The sequence below is a fragment of the Daphnia magna genome, linkage group LG10, assembly GCF_020631705.1.
Source record: "Daphnia magna isolate NIES linkage group LG10, ASM2063170v1.1, whole genome shotgun sequence".
Classification (NCBI taxonomy): domain Eukaryota; kingdom Metazoa; phylum Arthropoda; class Branchiopoda; order Diplostraca; family Daphniidae; genus Daphnia; species Daphnia magna.
In genome coordinates this window covers 1380710-1408096 of record NC_059191.1, presented here as the reverse complement: position 1 = coordinate 1408096, position 27387 = coordinate 1380710, and the positions used below count along the sequence as shown (strand labels likewise).

The 27387-nt window shown below is 41.9% G+C and overlaps 2 protein-coding genes across 6 annotated transcripts; one reads left to right on the top strand and one right to left on the bottom strand.

The window, feature by feature from the left end:
- Positions 1-1564: 1564 nt before the first annotated feature.
- Positions 1565-4205, bottom strand: LOC116932692. Of its 4 annotated transcripts, none has more exons than XM_045180213.1 (6): positions 3913-4205; positions 3717-3837; positions 3435-3599; positions 2510-2819; positions 2227-2422; positions 1565-2139 (listed from the first exon to the last, which is right to left on the bottom strand). In XM_045180213.1, exons 2-6 carry the CDS (start codon positions 3717-3719, stop codon positions 1659-1661), a joined length of 1155 nt encoding a protein of 384 aa, XP_045036148.1. In that variant the 5' UTR covers positions 3720-3837; positions 3913-4205; the 3' UTR covers positions 1565-1658. The 4 variants fall into 4 exon arrangements, with proteins under 4 accessions (XP_045036148.1, XP_045036149.1, XP_032796409.2 ...); XM_045180214.1 differs by adding an exon at positions 2994-3356 and having other exon boundaries at positions 3435-3837; positions 3913-4192; XM_032940518.2 differs by adding an exon at positions 2994-3356 and having other exon boundaries at positions 3435-4192.
- A 3163-nt stretch (positions 4206-7368) lies between these two features.
- LOC116932683 lies at positions 7369-25457 on the top strand. Of its 2 annotated transcripts, XM_032940500.2 has the most exons (8): positions 7369-7579; positions 9593-9853; positions 19127-19219; positions 20432-20566; positions 20653-20817; positions 21051-22114; positions 22189-22354; positions 22458-25457. In XM_032940500.2, the coding sequence occupies exons 2-8, from the start codon at positions 9680-9682 to the stop codon at positions 25098-25100; spliced, it is 4440 nt and encodes a 1479-aa protein (XP_032796391.2). In that variant the 5' UTR covers positions 7369-7579; positions 9593-9679; the 3' UTR covers positions 25101-25457. The 2 variants fall into 2 exon arrangements, with proteins under 2 accessions (XP_032796391.2, XP_032796392.2); XM_032940501.2 differs by lacking the exons at positions 7369-7579; positions 9593-9853 and adding an exon at positions 15481-15736.
- Positions 25458-27387: the final 1930 nt, after the last annotated feature.

Genomic DNA, 27387 nt, shown 5'->3' with positions numbered 1-27387 from the left:
CCGGCTTCCGCAATGGCTCCTATTCCATCGCATCGTACCATTAAGGCCAATGGGCCAGCAATGCCACCAGTCGACTGTCTATTATAGCAAAAGCGGTTTATTTGCATATACCTGTCATTTACATATTATAATGTACATGAGTACTTGAAATTGTGATAGTGAAAAAGTTGTTGCAATGTTACATCCGGCACCAGGAAATGATTCGATTATATCGACGAACATTTACTTTGACGTATCGTGAAAAAAAATTTAAAAAAAAATCGCTGGTCTTGACCCAATTTCATCTTTTTTAGTGGGAGCGGTTATAATAATAATATAGTGATAGACTATAGAATGCGTGGTCAAGCAACGTGTTCGGAGAAACCTTGCAACATGGCCATTGGCTGTAAACATTTTGTGTAGCTTATATCCCTCACATGCCTAAAACAAGACACATTATACGAGCTATGCAAAATATGTATTCTTTTTTTTTTGAAACCATCGGTATTGTTTTTTTCTTCGGACACGACCGCTTCGAGGTACGTTGGCGAGTCTTCCGGGAGATTTTACCGCGCGAACGTATGACTAATTCAAATGCGGTTCCTCTTTATTTTATTTTTAGTGTCATACTCCGTTTAGCATATGCTTAAAATCTACAACACAATCATCAGAGCAATGAGTTTGTAAAATTTTATACATAATGTCATCATTTGCACGTCACGCTTTTCATAACAAAGAAAGAACAATAGACAACCACGCACAATTGGCTGTCTATTTTCGGCAAAGCAAATTTGCGTTGTTTATAATTCTTCGCCTTCAAAAAAAAATAAATAGCATGCTATTAGTGCGTGATAACTAAGTAGAAAAGATAAAGGCAGAACCAAATTTTCCAGAAACACAGTCATTATGGCTATATAAAGGTTTTCGGGTGGTGGAGTGAAAGTTGTGTCTATTCAATCAGTGACTGTGTGTGTGACGGGGAGATATTGCGTAGAGAATTACACTAACTTTAGCGCTATATATAGAGAGATAGATGTGATATATACTTTGTAAGAATGGTGTTGCCTATATTTGCATTGAAATGGTTTCACGCTGTGCGTTGTCGGTTCTCAATGAAAGGTTTTCGGTCTTTGATCATCGGGTACAGCGGTTGTTGGGTGTGGTGTGCGTATATCGCAGCTGATGGATTATGTAGGCCACACCCGTCAACCGCGAACGACATCCATTCAGTTTTCAAAACCAGCACAGACACACATTGACATCGCTGTCAGATGGCATCTCATGAAATGACACATTTCTTCTAGAGTCGCTCTTACGTAATGTCTGTAGATTTATTCATGAGAAGAATTACCCAGTAATAGCCCTACAACCAATTTTTTACATTGTCGTAAATTGCGATAGGCATCTACACCGATCGGACGACCAGTATATGTCAACTCGCTACAGCTACGTAATATTCGTGAATGTTTTCGAAACAGCTGTCATGCGGGACAACACCTTTTCTTTTTTTCATTTTACGATAGACTGCGGGCGGTTATCCGCCATGTTTTTTTTAGAGGTTGTAATGAAGCTCGTTAGATGGCGATGAATGGATAAATAAATAATAATGTATTTTTCAGTTAATAAATATATTCAAGAGAACTGCATGGCATTAACACTTTTTCCTGGAAACAGATCATTTAATTGGATGTGCGATTTTCTTTGCCGTATTTGTCCCAAGGCGAAGAAATGGGCAACCAATCCTCGTCTAATGACTTGATCACGTTTTCATCGACCATTGCTTTTCCTCCTTCGTTAGTTAGTTTCCAATGGTCATCGCTATTCGCCTTGTTTTGCTCCTCAAATGATTTGGGCTTGAAAGATTGATTTTGCGATAAATATGGATCAAAATGTACGCTTGGCGCTCCAATAATGATGTCGTCATCATCTGATGGTGGATGAGTCACCGTGTCGCCCGCGTTTGCAGCCGCCGTCAGGTATGCTTCTTCCAGTCGGGTTTCGTTCGCCGCTAGGTACAAGTACGTCAAATAGTCGTTGCCTTCCAGTTGAAGTGTCAACAGATTTTGTGCATCCTGCGACATCGTGTTTTGTTTATTAGGCGTAGCTAATTCATCCGGAGACATCTCATAAGGAGTTTTAAGAGGCACTGGAATCGGCTGTCTGTAATAATTTGAGGGTAAGTTGCTTACACCATCTAACGAGGACATTTAAAATAAATAAACGCCATCTATCGAGAACCATTCGTACCTGATGCCTAGATTTTGACGATTTGGGGGCTGCAACTGATGATTGTTGGTTGGCTTTTTATTGTGCGGATAGCGAATGTTTGTAGGCACATTAACGGTCCGAAATTGATGGTTGGGATGTTGTTTCAGAGGCTGCTGCCGTTGGTTTATAAAATAATGATGGAGTTTTCCGCGTCCGGGATTACCGCCCGCCAATGCTATATTAAGAGACGATGTGCACGTTCACCAACATCAAAGAGGGGTGGACTGAAGCAATATACATGTCAAGATATTGAATTACACACCGAGATGATTGTTGATGGAAACGGGAGCCGGACGAGGTGGGTGGCGTCCGTTGGAATTCCTTATGAAACCCAGTTGTTGTTGTTGTTTGTGTTGTTGCTGACGACGATGCGGCGGTAAGGGGGGACGAGGATAATAATGAGTCCGAAGGGGTAGTGATGGCGAGCGTTGATCAGACTTCAGATAAATCGTATTGGGTTGATCGTTTTTCATCAGAGGTCTGCGAATTCCAGCGATGTTAATGGCCCTCTCCAGAGGCACATTACCAGCCGACTCGACCCCATCTATTCCGGCGCACAGCAGCCACATCAGCTTTAATTTTTTTTCCGACAAAAAGCGTAAAAGGAAAAAACAAAAAAAGAAACTATTCTTAAGAAAAAGTGATAAACAACAGAATACGAGGAAAAACGAAATACCCATCATTAAGAATAAGGTTCCAGATAAATGACAAGTCAACTTTACAGAAAGGCTATGTATATACTGTACCATGATAGGTGAAAAGAGGCAGTAAGTCACTTCCATCTTGGCCAATCTCAACTCGGTCAATGACGATATAAACAAGATGGTCAAAGACCTCTCTTCCATCAACAAATCCGTTTTTTTCCCTAAATTTTTATCTTCCATTTTTGCCGTTATGAAAAATGAACCTTTGCTCTTACTTCCGGAACAGAATCTTAGCGCTCCAGTTACTATCGACTATGTCTCGAAATCATACGTTCAGTTATTGTCTGAGTTCAGCGAACAGATTCTTAACGGTTTCAATTCTGTTTCTATTCGGCGTAACTCCAACTTATTACGATTCAATTTCGGGTTTTTTACCGTTTCAAAACCAGGGGGAGCTCTTTCTAGCTATTTTTCAATGTTAAAGAGTCAGGAAATTATGATTTCAGAAAATTGTATACGCTATTTTTCTTGTTTAAAGCTTACCTTTCTAAATGATGAGGGTAGAACTGTATCGAATGGAGGCCCGGACGTGGTTGTGCACGAACTTTCTTTTGTTTTTGTTTCCCAGCAAAGTAGAAGAAAGAGAAATGGCTCAATTCGTCGACTGCCATCAGATGAAGATAGCAATGATGCACGAAAATTAGGGATCTTGTGTGGGAAAGGTCAATTTTTAAGTCATGTCTACTTTAGAACTATAAGAAGACCAGGTGCTTTAGGTGCCTGGGAAAAAGCTGCGGGCGCTTAAAGTGCACCCGTAGCACTCACCATTCATATTGTAAATATGGTGTAACACACACATCCAGGCCGAGTGTTGGGAAATATGTGTTGTTTACACGGATGGATGGATGAAACGGGCAAAAACAGCTTCCGTTTCTTCCCTTTTTTTCTATTGAAACGGTTGGATTTGGTAAGAGAAAATCTGGAATGTTTGTGGGGAATGAAATAATGCTGAACGTCTTACAGAAGCGACATTCCAACAATGGCGGAATGTGTGCTGAAAAACTGGTCCTTTCGTTTCTTCAATAGAAAAAAAAAACCCGTTGACACCCGATGGAGCTGGTTCTGAATAAGTTTGTAGTGACTGGAAACTCGCGTTCTATTATTCCCTGTCGTTTTCGTTCTTCATGTTTATTCATATTTCACTAGCTACGAAGAATGGATGTCATTGCCAAGAATGTCCAGGAAAAATGCTGCGAATTCCTTTCTTGTGCAAGTCCTCCACGCCATCTGTTGTCAACTTGAGATTGCAACATCAAGAAAAACATCAAGAAACAAATGCAAAACCTTTTTGGCACAGATCTAGATTAGAAATGGCTTTCAACAGACAGTAGGGGGTGTACATATGAGTCAAGGCGATGACAGGTCATCAAACTTGGCTTTTAGTGGAATTGACTCTTTGAGTCCCATATGTTTTCCTCGGCCAAAAACAGGGATTGGGGGAAAAGAAATTGACGGGGCGCCTCGCATCTTCTCGTCTGCACAATAACAAAGAAAACAAAAAAAAAAAAAGTCTTTTGAGAGGATGAAAAGATTGGTCCAAGATAGAACTTAGAAAGTGCCTAGCACTTTGGAGTCACCAACATTATCATAAGTAAAAAAATAAAAAGGCAGCAACAGAAGAAAAAAGTCACTTCGTGACGTCCATCAGCATGCTACTGCTAAAAGTACATTTATTTATTTTTTTCGTTTTAATACTAAAATCCTATTAAAAAAGAATTTACAAGCCTACGTGAAGAAAAAAGATGGTTGTTGGGGAGATAAACAATAATCTTCGTGAGGTGCCTCCTTTCCTCCCCAATGTTTTCAAACGGAACGATAATTTAGTAGGTAAAAAACTTAAACAAGCTCTCAGCTGGCAAGACAAACAACCGAGAAAGTTTATACACGCATTTTCTACATATAGATTTTTTTTATGACGTTTCGCGGGAAAAAACCGCATCAACCCTGGGAAGTTAACAAAACGTTTTCATTTTCTATCTGGGATATTTCGGGAGCCGCCCGAAATTCTCTACACCCTTTAATGTTTGAAATTTTTTGAAAAAAAAAAAAATGCAAGTTTCTTTTTAAATATGGGTTAAGGTGATGGGTGTAAAAATAAAAGCGAACTTTGTTCTCTCCGCCAGGAAGAGTCCGGTAAAGCTCGTTAAAAGGAAACAAACTTGGTCATCAACTTTTATGACCTTTCCACTATACTCTGAAAGGGTGTGTATATACAATATTCAAGACACGACCGTATATGTAGAAAAGGACCTTCTTTACCCCGTGGCTTTTTTCCCCATTTGATAGGGTTAGCAGGGTCACGTTTTTTTTTTCAACTTTCGCTGCTGAACGAAAGAGTCTATTCTTCTCAAACGTCATCGTGAACATGTTGGAAATAAACAAAATGGTTGAGCTGCTAGCAGGAAACGACGGAAAGGGCACATTTTCGAATTTCCTTGACTTTTCCGGTTTCAAATTCACGATGGGCCTCACTCTCGCGGTTGATTGAATTTGATTGCACACAGCAGGACTTACAGTATTTGAACATGACTTTCAAAAGAATATGTAGAGAACCAGTTTTGTTCGGTGTACTACAGCTGCGTAGATAATTTTTTATCTTTTCCTTAAAGAAAAATCACTTTTATCCGTGACTGTTTCACGCATAGAGCGTGATCTGGAGCTTGTCATTATACGGAGCCCTGTTTTTCATTATTTTAAGCCGGTGGTTCGTGTTATCGGCGCATAATGAATCGACCGTGACGGCATACAATCTCCCATTTTTTTATCGTCTGCTAGGTAATGGTGCACGAGCCCTAAAAGACGTTGCCAAGTACGCGCAAATGATAGGTAAAGGCCAGTAGCAAAAGTGGCAATCTCCTTGATCTGATTTCGTCATGTGATATTGAGTGAGTTTTTATATTTTTGCATCGTTATGCAGCGCAACCAAGGAATTGTGTTCGACGACCTCATTTTGCTACCAGAGGCGGTTTTAGTCACGTGCTGCTGAACCCTTAAAGTTTGTATTTATTTGGTCATCAATTGCTTCTTCATCATCTTGAGGGGCACACAAACATCTGTCGGGAATCAAATCAACCGTAAGAGGGCCACTGATGACCCAAACCATCTTCTTCCAACACGAGGGTGACTTACGTAACATATCACAACAATCTATAGGCGATACGTCTTTTTCGGGTTGAATCCCATCGTCATAATCATCGTGATTACAATCTTGGGGGAAAAAAAAACAAGAAGACGGAGGAGGTAAAGGTACATAATTGTGGAGAAACATCCCTCTTCTGGTCACAGCAGTTTTTACAAAGGGGGAGAAGAAGAAGAAGGTACTGGCGAAAAAGCATCCGGCCTCAGGGGTCACTGCTGCTATAACTCAGGTGTGCTGCCGTGCGTGTGTTGTACACACACACACACACACAGACCCCCAGAAGAAATACAACGATACAATGAGATGAAGGAGGGAATGGTTCTTTTTCTTGCTAGACAGCTAAATAAAAAAAAATAAAAAAGAGCTCTTTTTATCTTTTTCAAAAAAGTAGAGACGGCCATCTTCTTTTGTCCTTGAGACAGGCCAATAGGGATTTTTCCCCCCTCTTTTGTTAGTCTACCTTTCCTCCTTTTTTACATGGTGTGCTTTTTCAACCCTCCTCTTCCTTTTTACCACCACCCTCTTAAAATACCCCGCAGCCATTTTGTCTGGGTTATCGCAAAGCATGGTAAAATGGCGCCACGGTCAAACAAGTTTTTTTTGTTTTTCTTCGTAGCTTGTTTTTTGTTTTTCTTGTTTTTTTGCGCGCGCGCGCAACTGGACCTGAACCGATATGCAAATAGTGTTCCATGCATGATCACTTTTTTTTATGTTGAAAACAAAAGTTTTAAAACCTTTTTTTTCCCCCAGATGAATACAAAAACAGTTTTAATCGCAAGACGACATCTAGCGCTGCGGGCAGTATCTTATGGCCTTCATTTTCTATTCAAAAACGAACAAATTAGTTTGTTTCAATATGTGTACTGCGTATGTATGCAAGAACCATTTTTCTCTTCCATTCTTTGTTTCTTTTTTCAATTCTCAACTACGAAAGATTAAAAACAATAATAATAAAGAAAACTCGTTTCGCAATGGACAAGGATATGGCCGACAACCGGAATACTTCACAGTCGGACGGTCACGCTCACATTCTATTTCATATCCAATCACGGCATTTCCGCCGACATGTTGAAAATCCCGCCAATCTTTTAAAAAGGACAAACATTTCTTCATGAAAAAAACAAAAAACGAAATAGCTTTTTATTTCTAAAGAAAAAAAAAAGGAACATTAGGAACCCAGGAGTCGGTTGCTGGGCGCCCCTGACAAGAGAGCACCTGTGTGTCTGATTGGGAGGGAAACCGCCTGGGGGTCACGTGATGCGGACAGACGCGAAGGGCCCCTCGCCAAGGAAAGGCGAAACAATCTCAGAGGTGCATGATGCCTTTAGTTGACTGTCGACCGTCGTCTTGACCAGTTCACGTTTTCCCACGCATTCGACTCCCATTTTCGGTGCATTTGATTACTTTGAACACCGTGCACATGCTGCATCTCACGATGTTCACATCGCAATCGGATTAATTGACAATGGATAACATCCTGATCTTGGAGGTAAGAATTTTCACTTTTTTTTGTGAATGGAGTGATTGTTTCATCGGAGGTTGATGGACCTGATCGCCCTCCCAGAAGTTCCGATTGTTTCAATTTCTTAATGAGGGGTAGATTTCATTTGAAAGGATCCAATTGAGGATGAAAATGGGAAGAGAATGGCGTGGGGGGGATTCCAAGAAACAGATTTTGAAATGCAGAGAAATAGGTAAAAGAAAAACACGTAGGTTTTCCCACGATCTGCAACCGGATTTCCATATGCGTTTGGGTCCTTCTCTCTGTGCTAGGTAGAAGAAAAACTCAGCAGGAAGGTCCCTCTCTCCCCCTCAATTTTTACCCTCGTTCCCCCTTGAAGTCTGAGCCATTTTTGCTTTGAAAAAATGTACCTACATTGCACCTACACATTCTCAGTTCTCACCGTTGAAAAAAAACAAGCAAGTCGTTCCTCTTTCTTCATTATTTTCATAAACAATTTGTCGTCACTATGGTTACGCACGACTAACCGAGCCTGACTGCTTCGTTTATGTTTAGACTGTATTTTGTTGTAGTAGCACTTTCTCATGTTTCATTTTTGGTTCCCATAACTGTTCTCACACAAATTATGAAAAGAAATATTAGAATATTATATATGGACCTGGGTAGATTATCGATGACACGGACCCCAAAAGTTATTACGAGTCACGCAGAGTTCCAATCATTTATGATATACCACCCCTTACGATCTTTTTTTTCTTCTTTTAACGAAGGGGGGCAACAGGCATATAGTTATTATAATGAATTGTTTTTCTCTGCTTTCTGAACCCCCCTTTTTTAAAAAATGCATTCAAATAGGCCAATCGTATATATTTATGAGCTGTTATGAGGGCACCCCCACATGAAGAGAGAGAGTTAACTTTTTTTTTTTTTTACCTGGAATTGTGTGTCATTGTCGGGTTGTGACCCGCGTGTCTCTTCATGAAAAAAGAAACAAGTTTTTTTTTTTCAATATTTCCCCTTTTTTTTCAATCGGGAAAAGTCGTGCATCTTCACGGCGTGTTTACATGCATTATTCATTCACTTCATTTTTTATTTTTGTTCAAAGAGAACATTTCGGATTAAGGTGGGAGTGAACGACATCTGCCTAAAATCTTGACAGCCATCTAAAATCCATTTTTGCCCATCTGCTGATGTGTCTTAAAAAGAAATTTGATTATAATTAGATTTGAACCGTCGTCTTTGTGTAAGAACATTCATGTCTTTTTTTAGACGATCAGACTAATGAAAAATACCACGAAACAACAATAAAACCAGCTAGGGCCTCTAATCTTCTTTTGTGTATTGAACTGATTAAGTTTTTCGTTGAGGTCAGAGGCGAAACAAGAAAGCGAAAAAATAATGCCAAGCACCGACAGAATAAAACAATGAAGCATTTTAGATTAGAATATTTCGTTCAAATAGAATGAGTCACCGGGCTCAATGGAGGACTGACCTCTTTATTCAAAGCAGCCCTTAAAAAAAAGAAAAAACCCCAAAGCAATCAAATACATTTGTTTAGTAGAAAATATATTCCAAAGTTACCTGATCTGACCATCTCGCTCTTTGCTCCGACACGTGAAAAATATATATGTTCGTATGGAAATGAGATGGGCATCTTTTTTTTTTTTTCCCTTGCTTTTTATGACGTGATATCGTATTTTACTTTATTGCCAGCGACCTTTTTGGCATTGCATCAACACAATAATTCCATCGATCGTTCTTTTACGGCGGCCATCTTTCAAAGTATTTTGCCAACTAGCCCTAAAGTAACTCCCTTCTTTTTTTATCTTATTTGTCATGCCAAAAATCAATAAAAAAAAAAAACCCGTGTCATTCACCTAAAACACAACGAAAAAAAAAAAGAATAAATTCCCGCACGGTCACGAAGTACAAGAATTGACGTCATGTGCTATTGAACATCAGAACAAAACAAAAAGCTAACCCGTTATTGATAAAACGCATTTCTTTTTCCCGATTTTTATTTTTTTTTTCTCTTAACAGATTGTCTGAAAATAAGAAAAGCCACAAGCAAAAAAAAAACATATTCAAGGAATCATACATCGGAGGAGTTTAAAAAAGAAAAAAAAAATGGCTCCTTCACCGGTTACGATGGCCACCCTTTCTCGTGAATACGGCCAGACATCTGAACATCAGCAAGTCCGCGTGACCGAGCACTCGCCTCATCAGATCTTCGCCCCCAACACCAAAGGTCTTCTCAACGCTCCCGGACAGAACAATTGCTTCCTCAACAGTGCCGTCCAGGTCAGTTTCAACATGTTTTCTTTTTTTTCTTGTTCCTCGGGACAACGCTGATTTACTGACGACGACACACACGCCCAGATGGAATGTCTTGGGTGAGATTCTAACGTAGATCTACGTGACCACATACGTATGTAATATACGTCTTTTTTTTTTTTTAAATTGTGTGTTCACTTGACACGACTTTAAGTGTCTCCCATTTCAGTTCCGTTTCGAATTCGTTGTTTTTTTTCTTTCTCTTCGGGGACAGCTGTCAGAATCTTAGCTTGTCAAGGTGGGTTTCGGGACGTGACCAAACTCTATGTTGGTCGGTTTTTATTTTTTCTTTTTGGCCCCCCTTCTATTTCTTAAAATTTGTTAAGGACACCCAAATGGCCCTGTTCTCACCCAAAAAAAGCTTTTTATTTCACTTTTCAATCTTTTTCTTATTTTTAGCTTTTTTTTCTCGATGAAATATTCTCCCTCTTAAGAAGAAGAAGAAAAAAAAAGTCGGTCTCCAGGTGCGTTTTCGACTGATAAGCTTTTCAAATGGGAATGTTTTCTTTTATTCTCTCGGCTTTACGGCTGAGGAAACACCTTACTTTTCTCAGATTGCGCGGATTAAAAGCTAACAAAAAAAAATTGAGACGAACTATTTTTAGTTTCGAGACGTGGAAATCCGGTTTTTTTTTTTAAATCCTCTGGTAAAATTTATGTCTCTTGAAACAGTCGGGTCACCTGTAAAAAAAAACGTGCCGAAAAACACGTTCCGACGAATTGTCCTTCGTACTTTTGGCGAGAAAAGAGAAAAAAACAAACAGAAGGATATATTTGAATACGTTTTTTTTTTTTATTTATTGTGAAATGGGGGATTGAGTACAACATGGCCATCAGCGTTTCACCTTTTGGCGCAAAAATTGTGTACATTTCAAAGGTGGGGCCGATGCAAACAGTCCCGCAGGTGGTTAATGGTGTGTGTCTTTAACGGGACTTGCGAGGTCATTCGTTTAAAAGAATTGAATATTTATTCTCAAATTTCCCTCCCGCTGAATTATTTGCATTTCGATGTTTGCCCTAATTGGTCAACATTTGAATTCTCCTATTTTTACCTAAACTTAAATCTAATATTTATTTCGTGGGATGTGCGATGAAAAAAAGGCGGATGAGGGGGGATGATGATTTGCAACAGAGGGTTGACGAGAGGAAGTTGAATCAAAAACACAAAGACGAACCGGATGCGTAGGTGGAAGTGTACCAACAGGTAGGGGAGAGGTGCCATGTGGCTAGCACGAGGGAGGGAAGACTTCTTCCTCTTTCATATAAGTCTACCACCTAATTGAATATCGAAGGGAAACAAGTAGAGGGAGAGAGAAATCCCGCTTCCGTTCAAAGCTTTTTTCTTTTCTATTCTTTTCACTGTCATGGTGGTGAAGAATATCCTTGGCGTCTGTTTTCTCCTACACTTTATCTCTCCCTTTTGTTGGACGCATTAAAATGGCCATGACGGGCGTCGTAGACGTTCACCAACCTGTCGAGTCACGGCCCCTCGCTATTCATTTTCCCAAACACACAGAAGAAAAAGATCTCGCCTTATTTTTTGTTGCTTTGTGTGCAGTCTGAGAGATGCATCGGGGGCTATAAAAGATGATTTTATACATGACTATACACTTCGTTAAAGCCCGCGCGAATAGAACTAGCTCATTATTATTATTTTTTTTGTTTAGGGGGCGAGACTCTATTTTTTTTTGTGTGAGTCAGCGCCGGTAGCGTATTTTTTTTTTAAATTATGTGCGTGTGAATATTCATCTTTATTTTGCGTTCGGCCGCTCGTTTGTGCATTTGAATATCGAGTTACACGCATAAGCAACGGGCATTTGTAGCTCTCTTAGTATTGTACGTGTAGAATAGACACAACCTTAAATTTATTCAGTTTTTTTTTTAAACATTTATTCTCCCTTCCTCAGGGATAAAAAAAAAACACTCCCTTTCTCCTTCTTCATGTTCAGGTTTTCGTAATGATTCCAGTCTTTTTTTTTTTTTCGAAACAATGGCCTTTGGGTATTTAATTTTTTTTTTTTTCTTTCTCTCCTTGTTACCAAATGTAGAGGTCACATGGAGAATCTAATTCTCTTCTAATGTTTTGCCTCGTTCTCTTTTTTCTTTTGTTCGTTTTTTTGGGCGTCCGGCTGACTCTTTCCCGAATTTTTTTTTTTTCTACGTTGTGTGTTGTGGCTCGTTAAGAAATCTTTTTGGTTAGAAATAAAAAAATAAACCACGGGAGAAGATGTTGCATTCCCTTCTCCTCCGGTAGAAACGTAATATAAATACCAAAAACTGAAAATTGAAGCAGAAATGTCGCCTATAAAAGAAGCAGGCGGTCGCTATTCAATTAGACTTTTTTTTATTTCCATCTTTTTCTTGGAAAGGATGGGCTCTAAATAAAGATGAAAAAGAAGCAGAGATCGTGAATTTTTTTAACGATTTTCTGGTTTCTCCGGGCTGATGTCATCGACGTTCATGTGGGTGTTGCGGCTAACGTCAATATTTACCTGGGACTGCCAGTTACAAACACAAATAGATGTACACCTACCTATCTAGGATATATACTACCCACCTAGCCTTTCTGTGCGAGCTGGTGGCTTTGCACGCGAACGACGACTCCTCCCTCACGCTCTGAGAATAAGATGGTAGGGGGCAAGACGTTGTTTAAACACGCGCGCGCCTTTTAAAGTGCCAGAACCTTTTTTTTTTTAACTGCTAGTTTATCCGAAAAAACACACACATGCACAAACAAAGAACGAGAAAAACTATGGTTGTTGTTTTTGTTCTTTTTCTAAACAGATGAAAAGATAAAGAAATGATGTCTTTAGAAGAGATTGTCGTAAAAAGAAAAGTTCCGCGTTTTTTTTTTTAACAGATGGTTTTGTTTTGGTGGTTTTTGGGTGGATTTTCTTTTGTTTATTATTTTCTGTTTGTCTGTTTTTTTTTTTTTTTTTGTAATAGAAAAGTTTTTTTGTGTGTGTCCCGGTGGTTCAAGGTGGGAGGTGGGATGTCTGGTCTTTTGTTTGACGGGTTGTAGCGACTTGATGCCTTCGTTTTTAGCCGTAATGTCAGGTGGGTTTGATAGATGCCATCAACATAGGAAATTCACGCGTAGTTATAGGACGCTACCGCTAGATGGCTTACATTTTGAAGCTTGTCAAACTGAAAAATCCCCTCTCCCCTCCTTTTTTCCGTTTTCTTTTTACTACGACTTACTATAAAATAGCCTCAAGTATTTTCTACCTCCAAAGATGGAAGTAGAAGGTTAAGTAGGAGGGGTTACAGGTAAAACTAACCAGGCGCGACCAACTGATCGTTTTCTTTTTTATGCGTGTTCACAAAAGATGGAAAATGCTCAAGGTTTCTCACGCCACCTAGCGGTCAATATAGAAATCTTTTTCGTCTAAATCTGAAAACCTTACCATCTTTGGCCCCCGTCTGGGTAGGAGTCTAGCCAAATGGGCCGTCTAGATGATGATTGTTTTGACCTCGATATCACCGTAACACACAAATGGAGGCGCGTATCTAAAAATTGATCGGTGCCTGCGACCCTTTTCAAAACAAAACAATAATAATAAAAGCAATAATCAAAAGAACAGAGGGTGAACGTGTGTGTTTGTTCCACCTGTAATTGGATCGGGGGGGGTTGAAAAGGGACCACACGACGAGCACAAGATGGTGTGCGCTCGCGCCATCAAGATGAGGGGGTTATTTCAGAGTCTCAAAGAAAAGGAAAGAATAACAAGCCCGCGAGGATGCCGACCTTCTGGTCTCCGGCGTCCATTTTCTCTTATTATTAGCCCAAGGAGGAGGGAGGAATATATACACAGGCACACAAGTTGATAAAAGGGACATCATAAGTCTCCGAATGTCTAAAATGGACATCTGGCACACGCTCCTTTCTTTCTCGTCTTCTTCTTCTCTCACCTTTTGTTGATTCCTTTTCAACACGACGGCGTGCGTCTATTGTAACTACCGCCATTTGCAGAATACGCGTTTCCTATTTCACCTACGAAAATAGAATAAAGCCGATGACCTGTTGAACTTGAAAAAAAAACTCCTTCCAGAAAAAAAAAATAAATAAATTTAAGAATAAAATAAAAGAATTCAGCTGCCCGTCCATGTTGGACATCTGCCCAAGAAGACGATGGCCATTGAAGAAAAAAAGGACATTGTCATCGTAATGTCATTAAGGCCGACGTGTTTTTCTTTCGAGGACTTTCTCTCATTCAGTCACAAGTTGCAGACACACACACACACACACAAAAACGAAAAGAAAATGGGAAACTCGATTACCGTGTACACATCCGCACGAGTTTTTAAAGTCTTTGGCCACGCGAAGGCTCGTCACGACCGACAGTTAGTTGCTCCTGAGGGGGTTTTCGGTCGCCACCTAGAGCATTTCGAATCGAAATCGCTTTTTACCTTATACATGTAGTATTCGAAACGCGCGTTCAGTTTCCTATATGCCTTTTGTTTCAACCCTTTTCTTCTTTTTTAAAATTTAATTATCTTACCTTAAATGGGTTTAACCAGCATCATCGATTCTGCGAGCCTGATGATGATTACGTTAAGACCAACAGCGATAAGGAAGAAGAAGAAGAAAAAATTGGAAATATATTCAGCCTACACGATTTTTATCGCCGTCTTGTCAATAAATCAGCCATTTTTTGAATCGCGCGCGCGCACTGGTCCAAACTAGAAAAATGAATTTTTTTCTTTTATAAATTATCTGATGAGCGGATCTTTTTTTCTCGACATTCTCCGAAAGAGACGCCAGAAAACTCGCTTGTGTAGGTGAAAGAAAGATTCTATTGTTTTCCACTCGTTCCAAACGATATAGAATTACCCGTACGCATGTGGGGGGTTGATGGCAATCTGACGATGGACACACACAAAAAAAAAGATGAAATTTTTGTTGTTGTCGAGTAAAAACGGCGGTCAATTTTGAAAGGATTTTTTCGAAACAAAAGTCTATTAAGTTGTCGACGAAAAAAAAATCTTAGCCATCAAACAGGCGGATCTTGGCTAAAAGAAATAATGAAAATCGGGATGTTTTGTTTAAAACTGGGTGTGATTTACGAAAGTAAGAAAAAGGGGTTAGAAAAAATGTTTGGCCGTTGCAATTTATTGCGACGGAATCAACATTTTTAAAAATATATATTTTAGTAGCTGTAATGATTGTAATCAGCGCTGTGAGTTGTTGGCTAAAAAAAAAAAGTTGCTGAAACCGAGTCTTTGCGTGACTCACGACGTTTGCGCGCGCTCCCTCCTGCCGTTTCAAAAGAAAAGACGTACACACAAAAAATAAGGATGAAAGCTCGTGGAATGGGGGAAAAAAAATGGAGAGGGCAATCAGACACAAAGCTCGTTGCGAGGAGGGGGGAGCAAAAAGAGAAAGATTTAAATAGGACGGGGTCCCCAGGTGTGTTAAGGAAAGGTGTAATGCCCGCAGGCGGCATACCTTTTCTTCTTCTTCTTCTTCTTGTATACATTTTGTTTCCCCTGTTGAGCAGTGCCACCAATCAGAGCCCGCCTTAAGTGAGTCTAGCCCTGAGGCCAAGTTCAAATTCACCCGCCCTGTCTTAGCCCGTCGGAGAAGGTTCTCCGCAGTTGTGTGCCTAGTTGGTGAAGCTAGCGCCTTTCCATCAGTTCCGAGTCCGCGCGCCTTTCGCCGATATCATGTGTTGTGTGTCTTCTCAAAGTGATTGATTCAGTTTTCACTGCTAAACTTGTACATGAGCCCATCGTGAACTAGTGGATTTGTACGACAGTTTAAAATCGCATTTATCGACTGGCGATTTTGAAAAGAAAATGAGACTCGAAAGGAATATAGCACGACATCCGCTCTTTCAAGTCACCAAGGTTTGATTTCTTTCTTGTGTATCGCGTATATTTTGGACGTGGTGCGTGCGTAGACTTTGCGTGCTACGTTCGTCCCCCTTCCTTTTTAAAAATAAAATACTACGAAATCGGAGAGGGGTTGAATGGATGAAGCAGTACTTGACATTTCCGGTTGTATAAAGCAACGAATCATGTTGCCAACGTTAGGTCACTGTATGCGTAATTTATAAGAAACAAGGAAGAAATGCGAACGATCAAGTTAAACAAATCATCCGTGAATAATCAACGAGCATTTTTTTTAATTATTATGGTAAAGGTTTGATAGCGGGTTATTAAGAAACAATGTCTGAATGGTTGGGAATATTGAAACAAATAACAACCAAAAATCCCAGTAAGATTTCAACGGAGCAGAACCGTCACGCGTTCCTGGAAAAAAAACATTTTCCCTTTACTTTCGGGAAGAGCGAAAATATTTTCTAAAAAATGTACATATATAGAATTATCTTTGTGACCTGGAGTTTTATTTTGCCGTTTGAATCACTGGGTCACATATCTTTAAAACAAAAAACAAAAATTAAAACATTTGAAATGCGACGGGCAATCAGGAAAAACCTGCCCTGTGTCGTCGATGTTTCATTTGAGCTAGTTCACCTGACGTCAAAGTACCTGATTTTCCGGGTTGATGGTTTTTGGAATTGAGTTCAAAATGTTTCTGATTGACGATCATGGATCAACGTCAACTGACTTTCTTACCGTATTCAAAATAGCCCATTTTTTCACGCGAATTCCGATTCCATTTCGATTTTCGATCTTCTTTGGTCGTTTCAGCGTGACCGAATTACGCACCCCGGTAGGACGAGACGGAATTTCAAGGGGGAGAAATGGGAACAAAAGAATTTACATTCGACGTTCAGCATTCTGACGTTTTGTTTTATTTTGAAAAGCTATTATACAAATGACGACGTCAAAATTTGTTTCCCAAATTTTCACGGCTTCGTGATTTCGAAAGTAGCAACAGCCGTCGTTCAGCCAACTTTTTTTCGAAAAAGATGATTACAAAAAAAAACGATCTGTTTAAACGCTGCGTTCACCAGTTGGTGTGTAAAAAACATTCAGCAATCGTTTATCTTTTTAAATGGTAAAAAAAAATGAACGAAAGACTTTCTAGTCTAACAAAGTGATGAATGGGACCTGCGTCTATTGCGATTCGATTTACCATTAGAGAGGGGGGTGGGGAATTATTATAAAAGAAATATCTTTTTTTTTTATATATAGGATTTCCCCCCCCCATTCCATCATGGCGCCCATTTTAGTTCCACATGACTATCTCTCTCTACCTGTCCTTTATTTTCTCCCCTCATCATTGTCCCTCTGGTCTGTAAATATATAAAAATAAAAAAAAACATCCTCTTGATAGGATGCTTCTTCCGGCCGGATTCCCATATACGTCTGGCTCTTTCCCAGCCCGTCCAACAATTTTTGTGTGCACTATGACGGATGAAGCGTGATTATAATGTGCTGCGTAGATGGGGTCTCTATTCACTGTCATTGAGGGGGTGGCACAATTTTGGGGAGGAGTTTAACAACAGTTTTTTTTTTTTCTTCTTCCTCTTTTGAAAACTTTTTCATAACGGGAAAAGAACAAATTTTTTTTTATTCACCTTTTTAACCGGAAAGATTGACGTCCGTGAACGGTGAATTGGCTGAATCGAACATCGATTATCAAAGGGGATCGGCGTTTAGACGAGCTTATCCGATCTCAATGACCCGTCTTCTATTAAAAGCCATTTACGAATTATAGTCATAAGAGTCACGGTTATACTCTCAAAACGATCGGAGAGGTTAATTGTATCTATATTTCTTATTCTCTCGGTCGTGGAACACAAGAAAATCGTAAAAAAAACAACATGGCGAATAGCAAAAAGGAACCCAGGTGACATCATCCGCAGTTGTTTTTTTCGGAATAAAAATTCAAATTAGAAAAGTTCAATGTGACTCCTAAACCTCCATGTTTTTTTTCCCCCAATCTTTTGGGAACTAGAAAAAAAAAAAAATGAAGATATTAAAAATGCAGAAAAATACATAATATAGAATATACCGCGGAAAGAAAAAAAAAGAGCGTGAGAAATATCGGTGGGAATTGGAAGGTTTTCGTCTTCCCGCTTTCTTGTAGTAATGACCTTTGCGACCTTTTAACGCCCCCCTTTCCTTAAGCTTTAGCCCCAAAGACCTTTATTATTATTATTTTTTTTTTCATTCCCGCACATCGATCCTCTCACGCGTCGTCGAGAAAAAAAAAACTTCATCTTTGCTGATGTAATTGTGAGCCCACATTTCTACCGCAAAACGTAGCAGCTGTGTAGCTACCATTGGTATACGAATCTTTCACAGAAACGTGGAACACATGAGTTAGTAAGCTCTCAAGCAAACCTGGGGAGGAGCTCTTGGAATGTTTAAACATTTCCAACTGAAGAAAAGATCAAAGAAAATGGTTCTGAAAAGATTAAAACGCCCGAGGGTGGCAAAGGCAAGTCCAGGGGCGGAAGGTATTATAGGCATTGTTGTATATGTATCTACGTGCTCTTGTGGCATAATCCTTGTGCGCCATTATATCGCGTACGTAGGATCGCATTCTTTTGACGCCCCGTCTTGTTGATTCCGTCTTTCGCGTACGAGATGCTGACCGCCTGGAATTCCGTCTGCACCGCAATCAGATAACGTGTGTGTGTGTAACATCTAAGCTTCTTTCTTTTTTTGTCCAGCAAGATGATCCGTGAGAACTTTGCCCTTTCAGCTATGGAATGTGTGAGCTGAATTACAATGGGACAGAGGACACCCTCTTCTCTCTTTCACAGCAGGAGATTTCGTTCTCTGATTTCAAACAGAATACGAACCGCCATTAAGAAAAATGCTGTTTTATTTGTCTCGTTACTCGTATGGGAATGTTTTAAAAAGAGTTGTATGATTCTTTGCAATGATAGCTCGCAGCCATAACTAACGACTATTTGCGGTGTGGCGATCGTGATTTTTTTTTTAAATTTCCGGTACGTTGACGATGGAACGACCATCCGCACGTGCGGTGGTTAAACGGGCCTCTCCCGCAAGTTTGGGGGGAATAAAAAAAGAAAAGAAAGAGCCTATTTTGGTTGAGTGCTCGTGTTGCGGTCACTCGACTGGAACTTGGTCGTCATCGTGAAGAAGAAAACAATCGGGAGAAATCACCACATACACAACAAACACACGTCATTATGCGACGTCTCGCGTTGCGGTTACGTAATAATTCTCTCTGACCGTGTCCTTCCGAAACGGATTTATTATTATACACCTACAATTTTGCTTCTGCCGTTACTCTTTATTTATTTATTTTTTAAGATTTACTTAAAAATTGTTTTTTTTTTTTTTGTTGCTTAGGTTTTGTGGCATTTGGACATTTTCCGAAGGAGTTTCCGCGATCTAACCGGTCACGCTTGCCTTGGTGAATCGTGCATCTTTTGTGCCCTCAAGGTATGTTAAATTCATACTTTTTTTTATTTCATTGTAGTTTAAGATGCAATCTGTTTGTTGTTTTTTTCCCGTTGGAGATGTTTTTTTTTTGCGGTGGGTTTGGCTTCTACTTCCAATCCGCTAAAGAAAAATCCCATAAAAAAAAATGAACGATCTTTTCTACGCTTCGGCCGTCTGTTCACGTATCATTTTACATCTTTTTCTTTAAGAAAAAAAAAAAAATGATGATCAAAAGTTAGCCAAGCGCCGAAAGGTGTGTTTTTTAAACGGTTTCGGCCGCGGGACAAACAATCATAACAATGAAGCCGATTCTCTCGCCGTTTGGAATGTTGAAAAGCCGCTCTGAATTACAAGTTTTTTCTCTTTCTAACTTCTCATCTCGTATATTTAGAAAGAAAAAAAAAAAAAAAAGAGTTTAAGTATGAAAATTGTCGACTGCCAGCGGCTGTGAACAGATTCGATCATTCACTCTTGGCACGAAGAGAAAGAAAAAAACACATCCTTCTCTTAAAAATGCATTAAGAGACACGCGGGTTGTTGGCCTCTTTTTTCACCTGGCAGCGAATTTTTTTCCTAAATTGCAATACGAAAAAATTTCATTCTATTTCTCTGATTATTCGTAATTTGTGCCCGAAACCAAAAAATACTGGACAATCTTAAGTACTGCAGTCGGACAGATGAAATCATCTCCCTCCCCTCCTCCTAAAAAAAAACGTATAATTTCCCTCTCTCTTAAAAAAAAAAAAAAAAAGGGAGAAAGAGTAATGGTATATGTTTCTCTCATTTGCATCTGCCGTGCGTTACCGATCGTGATTCACGAAGCTCACGATATCACGTCTCTTGACTTGGCAATTCTTGTAATAGATCCCATCCTACCCTCCTCCCTCCTACTTCGAGTCACGCTGTTAATCAGCCTTTAATGCATGTCTTTCTTATATATTCTTCTTCCATCTTGTGTGTATTTATATTTTTTTCTCGATATAAAATTGGAGAGGGGGGGGGGAAACAATGGAAAACCACAGAAAATGAGATTTATGGTTATGATGGTGTGCCATCTTCTTCGAATGCGCAGTACCGCACAAACCGCAATCACGATCATCCGTCGGAATCGATTCAGATTCATAATCCATATTTTTTTCGATCATCGTTATTTTATTTTTAGAAAAAAAAATACATATATTTTAAAATCTTCTCCCCTTCGGCTATTTGTAGGAATTGTTTGCGCAATTGCAATACAGCCATGAGTCAGCTTTACCACCGGACGCGCTCCGACGCGCATTGGCTGAAACCTTTTTGAACCAGCAACGCTTCCAGCTCGGTTTCATGGACGATGCAGCTGAATGCTTTGTAAGTTTCTCACATCATCTTCCTTTATATTTGAAATACAAATTTATTCTCATGCTAAACAAAAACAATTTATAACAAAAATCTAGGAAAACATATTGCTTCGAATTCATTTTCACTTGGCCAGCAACGAGGCCGAGGACCAATGCGCAGCTGGCCATTGTATCCCTCATCAGCGGTTTGCCATGACCTTGGTGGAACAGTCTGTTTGTGCCGTTTGCGGCGCCACTTCAGAGCCTTTGCCTTTCACTCAGGTTAGCCTTAAAAAGCCAATTATTTTGATGACGAAAAAGAAAATGACTAATCAGTCCGTTCGTTATCGCTCTTTGATCCAAATGGCATTCGAAAAGGGCTATGGTCATTATCAGACGTTTAACGAACAATCTCATTAGCTTAATTACAATTGATGGCAATGGATCGAGACAACCAAACACAATCAACCGATATTTAACAGCGTCCTATTTTTCTTCGCATTAATAAAACACAGATGGTACATTACGTCTCGGCGTCGGCATTGACGTCACAGGCGCGCCAGCCGGCCAATATATCGGAGACGGGGTCACCGGCCGGATTGTTTGGCCGTTTGCTGAAGCAGGCCGGAGGCATGGGTGATATTCGCGATTGCCCGAGCGCTTGCGGCGCTCAAATTCAAATTTGCAGGACGTTGACGAACCGGCCACAAATCGTGTCCGTCGGCATCGTTTGGGATTCGGAACGGCCTCAGCTGGATCACATCATGTCCGTTTTCGCTCTGGTGGGGACGAGTCTTCAACTACGCGACGTCTTCCAGTCGGTGCTGGACGCCCGCTGGGCCGAGTTGACCACCCACCGCTTGGTGGGCGTGGTCACTTATTACGGCAAACATTACTCCACCTTCTTCTTCCACACCAAACTGCAACTGTGGATCTACTTTGACGACGCGTCCGTCAGCGAGGTTGGGCCCGATTGGCAGCACGTCGTCGACAAATGCCGACGCGGACATTTCCAGCCTCTTTTGCTTCTTTACGCCGATCCGGAAGGGACGGCCGTGCCCACAGCCACCGCTCCTTCGGCCATCACGCCCGTCGGAGCTAAGCCGCGGCCTCATCAGTACGGATCGCTTTCCAGGCCGAGGAGTATCACGCCCAATCCGTTGCCAGTCCAGCAACAGCAGCCGCAGAATTACAATGGCCGCAGAGCTATGACGCCCAACATGGAACTCATCCAGCATTCGTTGAACAGACGGCCCGCTCCGTTACCCCAACAGCAGCAACAGGACTATCGGGATTATCAAAACATATCCGACCTGGAAGGAATCTTCCATCAACCGGACGAAGTCTTCCACGAACCCGTCTACATCCAGCGCCAGACGGTCGAATCGATCTTGCGTGCCCAGCAGCAATCTGCCATGCCGGCGTCGGATCCCGATTTGAAGATCGCTATGCTTCCGGGCGCCAATATGCCGCGATCGAGGGACTCTGGCAATTGGAGTGGCGATCGAAATAGCGCCTCTTCGTCATCCAGCACGTCTATGGATAATCCTTACTTGTACATGATGAACAGAAATCAAAGGTAAACGTATTTTAAATGTTGAATTTTTGCGCCAGTTATTCGTTAATAACATCGCAATGTATTATTCATTGCAGGCCGCAAAGTAGCAGTTCGACGAATAGTTCGCCATCGAAACCGGGCGATCCGAACTCTTTGCCGCAACACCTGGGCGCATTTCACGGCGATCCTGGATACGATTCGTATTCTTTATCGTCCAACGACAGTTACCCGCTCCAGCAGAGTTTGAAACACACTCTCCAGGTAGAAAAAAATAAATAAAATAAAAAATTATGAGCGTAGCATAACGCAATGATTAACGTCGGCTATAAAGATGTTAACCGGTCGGCTCGATCTCTTCTTAAAGTTATCACAGATACCCGAGGGCGGACACAACAGATGGCAGACCAGAGTACCTGGGCCCTACCCACCGGCTGATGCTGGCGGAGCTGACGAGTGTGAAAGACTTTGCCTCGAGGCGGATCACCTGTTGGAACGGTCGAGATTGCAAGAAGACCAGGGTGACCTCGAAGGCGCTTTCAATCTGTGCCAATCGGCCGCCCAGCGAAGCCGGGCAGCCATGGACGCGCCTTACAATAATCCGCAGACTCTCGTCTTTGCCCGCATGAAGCACAACACGTGCGTCATGCGCGGCCGGAGTCTCCACAGGCGACTCTTGCAAGCCCGTCAATCGGCCGGATTCTACGATGGATCAAATGCCAATCACAATGGCGTCGCTGTGATGCCCAGCATCGACGAACCGAGACACAGTCGTCAGAGCAGCCGAGATTCGAATCGCAGTGGTCGACAACAACCGCCACCGGCCGTTCAGGCCCCGGCTCCTGTTCCATCCGGGCCGGCGCAGCCTTCGTCTAATATCCAGTCCGGAAGCGTCGTCGGTAAAAACATTGAAATCTACGCCACTTTGCCGAAAAAGAGAGGCAAGAAAGCGGCCGAGATGCTCCGCGATGCAGAGACGTCATCCAACAGCATCCAGCGGGATGAACAGCCATCGCAGCCGGTTGAAAGGCAAGGCAGATCGAGTGTCGCTTCCGCCGGATTCGCTGGCCTCATGATGAGACGCGAGAGAGCCAAAAGTGAGGAGCGCAACAAGAGCAAACCGGTGCCTATTCCGTCGGTGGCCAGCGTGGCGCAGGACGACCTGGAAGTGATGAACGGCGATGGATCGAGCGACAACTCTTCCAGATCGCCTGGCAAAAAGCAACACCGCATCCGGCGGAGGCTTCTCATGGGCGGGCTCATCAAGAGAAAGAACCGCAGTTTGCCGGACTTGCGAGCCGACGACGACGACGGCCATGAACAACAGCAGGTGATGGAACCGGAGGAGGACGAACAGCTGGGTTTACCTCCGCCGATGGAAGATGTTGGCAATCCAAATCTGGAGAAGAGCAAACTGATGCGGAGGAGCTTCCACGCCAGTCTGGGCCGTAATTTTCAGCAATCCATTGGGCTCAATAAAGTTCCACCTCCTCCGCCCGTCCGTAAGACGTCGCATTTGACTCCAGCGCCTCTTCCGGCGCAGCAGCAGCAATACGACAATTACGCCGACAGTCAAATCACGGTTCACGCCGACATCCATCACGAACGGACTCTAAGCGATTTGGCTCTCGGTGCTCCATTCGATCCGCTTCCGCCCTATCCTGTTGTTGAACACGTCCGGCAAGCCAGCGATGATTTCCCGCCTCCTCCTCCGCCACAGGAATTGCAACTGCTCAGTTGCGATCCCGAACCTCCCAGACACGAAGAAGAGGAGGAATACACCGAACCCAGCGGATTGTTAGCAGCTCTGCAGAGAAAGCGGAAGGAGATCCTCGGTGCTGGAAATAGTATGCCACCACCGATGGCACCGATGCTTCCAGCTGTTCCATCCACAACTGCTGCCCCGGCCAATAGTTGGCTAAAAGAACTTCAAAGCACTTTGCAAAACAAGAAAATGGGCGTGTCCATACCGACGCCGGTAGCCCAGCCCGTACCTGAGACCCAGCCGGAAGAGACTATTAACAAATCTGTCCGGAAGCTGGCTTCTCGTTTCGAACAAGCAAGGATCTCTCCAGTGACTTCATGCGATGTCGTCGATCACGCTTCTCGTGTCCAGCAATCACAGCCGACGCAGCCATCGGCCTTACCGATCCAGCCAAAGGCTCCAGTCGTTTCTCTTCCGCCTGCTGCTCCGGCCGGTATCCTGGATCGCAAGCGGCGATCGGGTGACGGCCAGAGCAAGAAGAAGAGCGTGACATTTTGCGACCAAGTGATCTTGGTATCGACGGCAGAAGACACCGAACAGGACGAGACTTACGTTCCCAATCCGATCCTGCAGCGAGTCCTACGCTCGGCTTACCAGCAGGAAATGGTCAAAGATGGCCAGCGACCGGAATCGAGCGTCGCTCCGCCACTCGTCTCACCCAATTTCTCTAACGGAACGGATGAGGTGGATCGTCAATCCTTAGCTACTAAACCCCCACAGCCCCCGTATCAAAAATTGCCGGCCAACAGCCAAGTCTTCCAGCAAACTCACCACTACGTCCAGCAACAGCAAGTAGCGCCACCTTACCATCAACAGCAGTACCAACAATCATCGTCGCAGCCAATGCGAGCCGGATACGGCGTTCCGCCTTCACCCATGATGGGCCAAAGGATTGGGCCTCCGTCCAGCTCTGGGGCTCCGCCATCTTACGCCCCGCCTCCCCAGTATCCGCATCATGCCCGGGGACGTTTTCAGCCGCAAAACGTTGGCGGCAATAACAACAACATGATGCAACAGCCTCCGGTTAAACAAATTTACCCGCAACAGCATCCGATGGATCAGAATAGACCTCAGCAAATGGGACAATCCGGCCCGTGGCAGCCGCAGCCACAAGGGGCGCCCATTCAAGCGAATAACGGCGGATTCAATCCGTGCAGCCTTTGCGGAAAGAAACAAGTGCCGTCCACCTACCAATATTGCTCCGATTGTCAATTTTACATGCAACGTTTTCAGCCAAAAGCGTGATTTCGCTTCGTTGAACTTTGAAGCTATTACTATTAAGTATTTTGTTTGTTGAATCTGAAAATGTGTTTGGCAACTCTCGAGATATTAATCCATTATTTGGTTGATCTCTTTTTAACACTCACTGTCTGCGCTCATTTTTGTATTCAAGCAGGCAACGGTGTTCAAATTTTGTTTGTTTGCTTGTTTGTTTTTTTTTCCGCTCCAAAATTATGACGATTTAATTTTTCATGAAATAGTGTTAGTTTTGATGAAGTAATTCGAGTATCTCACATTTATCTTGTACATAACGTGCCAAAATTTGTTTTATGTACATCAACGAATGTTTAAGACAAATATAATACGAAAATGGTATTCTTATATAGAACTGTCTTAAGTGTGATTCTTAAGCTTTAAAACCAATGGCTTTCTTCATTAACACACAGAACTCTTGCAACATTGCTTTTTACGTTACGTCATATTTCTAACAAGGGTAATGCTACGATTGGCCGCTAGGTGTCGACAATTTTAATTAAGTGCCGCTAGATGGCTTAGAATGTTGTTGCTTCGGCTGTTAGAAAAAAGAGGAAGTTGGAAAAACCGCTAATAAGTCACACACTGACGGGAAAAAGGAGGGTGGTAGTTTTGTGAATGCGTTCATTCGAGTGACAAAACTCAATTTAACCAAAGATCGCACCGTGTTGAGTTCACAAAATTTTGCCGTCCACGAGAATCGTAATCTCTCAATACCAACACCAACCTCCCTTTCCCCAACCCCTCTGAAGCACTTGGAAAAACTGAGTAATTTGACGCCAGCTCGAGTTACCCCAGTAATTTTAACATTTCCTTCAAACTGAAGACCGTTTATTCTGACTTGTTTCGACATTCGACGTTTGGAGCTTCTTTGTCTGCATCTCATCCTGCTGGACTGTTTGATGGTACGTTTGATTTTACCAAAATTCTCATCATTATGATGCCTTCCTTTTTCCTCAGTTCTCTTGTGGTCACACCATGTAAGCAACTGTCTGATGGCTACTTGATCAACAATTGACTCATGTTTTTCCCCATACCACTCTCAGCTAACTGTCGATGTGTTCATCAGCATGTTTGCCTCCGCTGTCAAGACCACTTACCGCTGCCTCACCAAAAGAATTTATCCAAGCCCATAGCATTCTTCAATTATCACGTATTGATAAAACAAGTGTGTGGTAAACATTCTGGATTGATCAAGTACTGCAGTGGGCATTTGTTTAGTATGCCTAGGCCACAGACAACTGTAATATTAACTGCAACGATGTGTTTTATTTGAACAAAGCCAAAACTTTGTGATGCAATTTTAACATTATGAAGCTCTCACTAGTTCAGTTTGGTTAAGCTTGCTCACGTTGAAATATCAGACGAAAGTCAACTGCTTAACTGTCGCGTTTTGTCCAACGAAATGTCACCAGCACATGGCGGTTGCAGTCAAGAGAAAGTTGTTGGGCAACTTTAAAAAATGACGATTGCGAAGACATTTACGAAAGGTACAGAAACCATGTTGGTAGCTTAACTTTCGTTTGTTTATTGGGCGCGTGCACAAACAACACAAAAAAGCTGCGTTACCACACGTCGGACACACACACACACAAAAGAAGTCGTGTTACGATGGTTTAACTCAGCAAGCGTGTTGTTCATGTTAATCGAGTCTAGGCTACGTGCCTTGAGGATCAAAGATTCTCGCAATTCTCTATTGCTTTTGTTTTGGTAGGAGTCGTAATACTGCGTGATAAACAAGAGGTCCTTATTTGTTGGGGGGGGGGGATGCAATATTTGGTTCTCTAGTTTGCTTTAAAAAAAAAAGACTAAGGAAAATTTAAGATACAAAAAAAAAAAATAACATGTTTCGGCTTGTCACGTAACCATGGGAGTTACAGTTTCCGTGGTACTGACGATATCTACGGATCAAACGTCCTATACTACGTATTACCAGCCACTGCGTTCTTGTTAAATTAAATTGCGATGTTTGTCGTCTGAGTTTGGGAACGATGGTTTAATGCTTGGCTAGCTATCAATATTATTTTTAGCTGTGCGCACAAGTATCGAATATCTTCAATTTAGTTGGCTATTTACTTGATTCTTCAAACTGCTTCGTCGTTTTTCAACGAGAACCGTTTGACGAGGCGTTCTCTACCGAATGTAAACAAGTCGGATCAACCATCCGAGCACTTGGTCTCCAGAAAGAAGGTTCATTGACTTTCCTGAAATCAGTCGTACGCTTAATAACGAATTAGTCGACGTAGCCGAAATTCCGAATCCATTTTCAAAACTTCCT

Coding starts and splice junctions, on each gene's coding strand:
- LOC116932692 (XM_045180213.1), bottom strand. Junction 2,820..3,434: donor TACCCTCATCATTTAGAAAG/GTAAGCTTTAAA, acceptor AAAAAATTAAAG/CTGATGTGGCTGCTGTGCGC. Junction 2,140..2,226: donor CGTCAAAATCTAGGCATCAG/GTACGAATGGTT, acceptor AAATTATTACAG/ACAGCCGATTCCAGTGCCTC.
- LOC116932683 (XM_032940500.2), top strand. CDS start 9,680: ATGGCTCCTTCACCGGTTACGATGGCCACCCTTTCTCGTGAATACGGC. Junction 19,220..20,431: donor GCATCTTTTGTGCCCTCAAG/GTATGTTAAATT, acceptor GGCTATTTGTAG/GAATTGTTTGCGCAATTGCA. Junction 22,355..22,457: donor GTTTGAAACACACTCTCCAG/GTAGAAAAAAAT, acceptor CTCTTCTTAAAG/TTATCACAGATACCCGAGGG.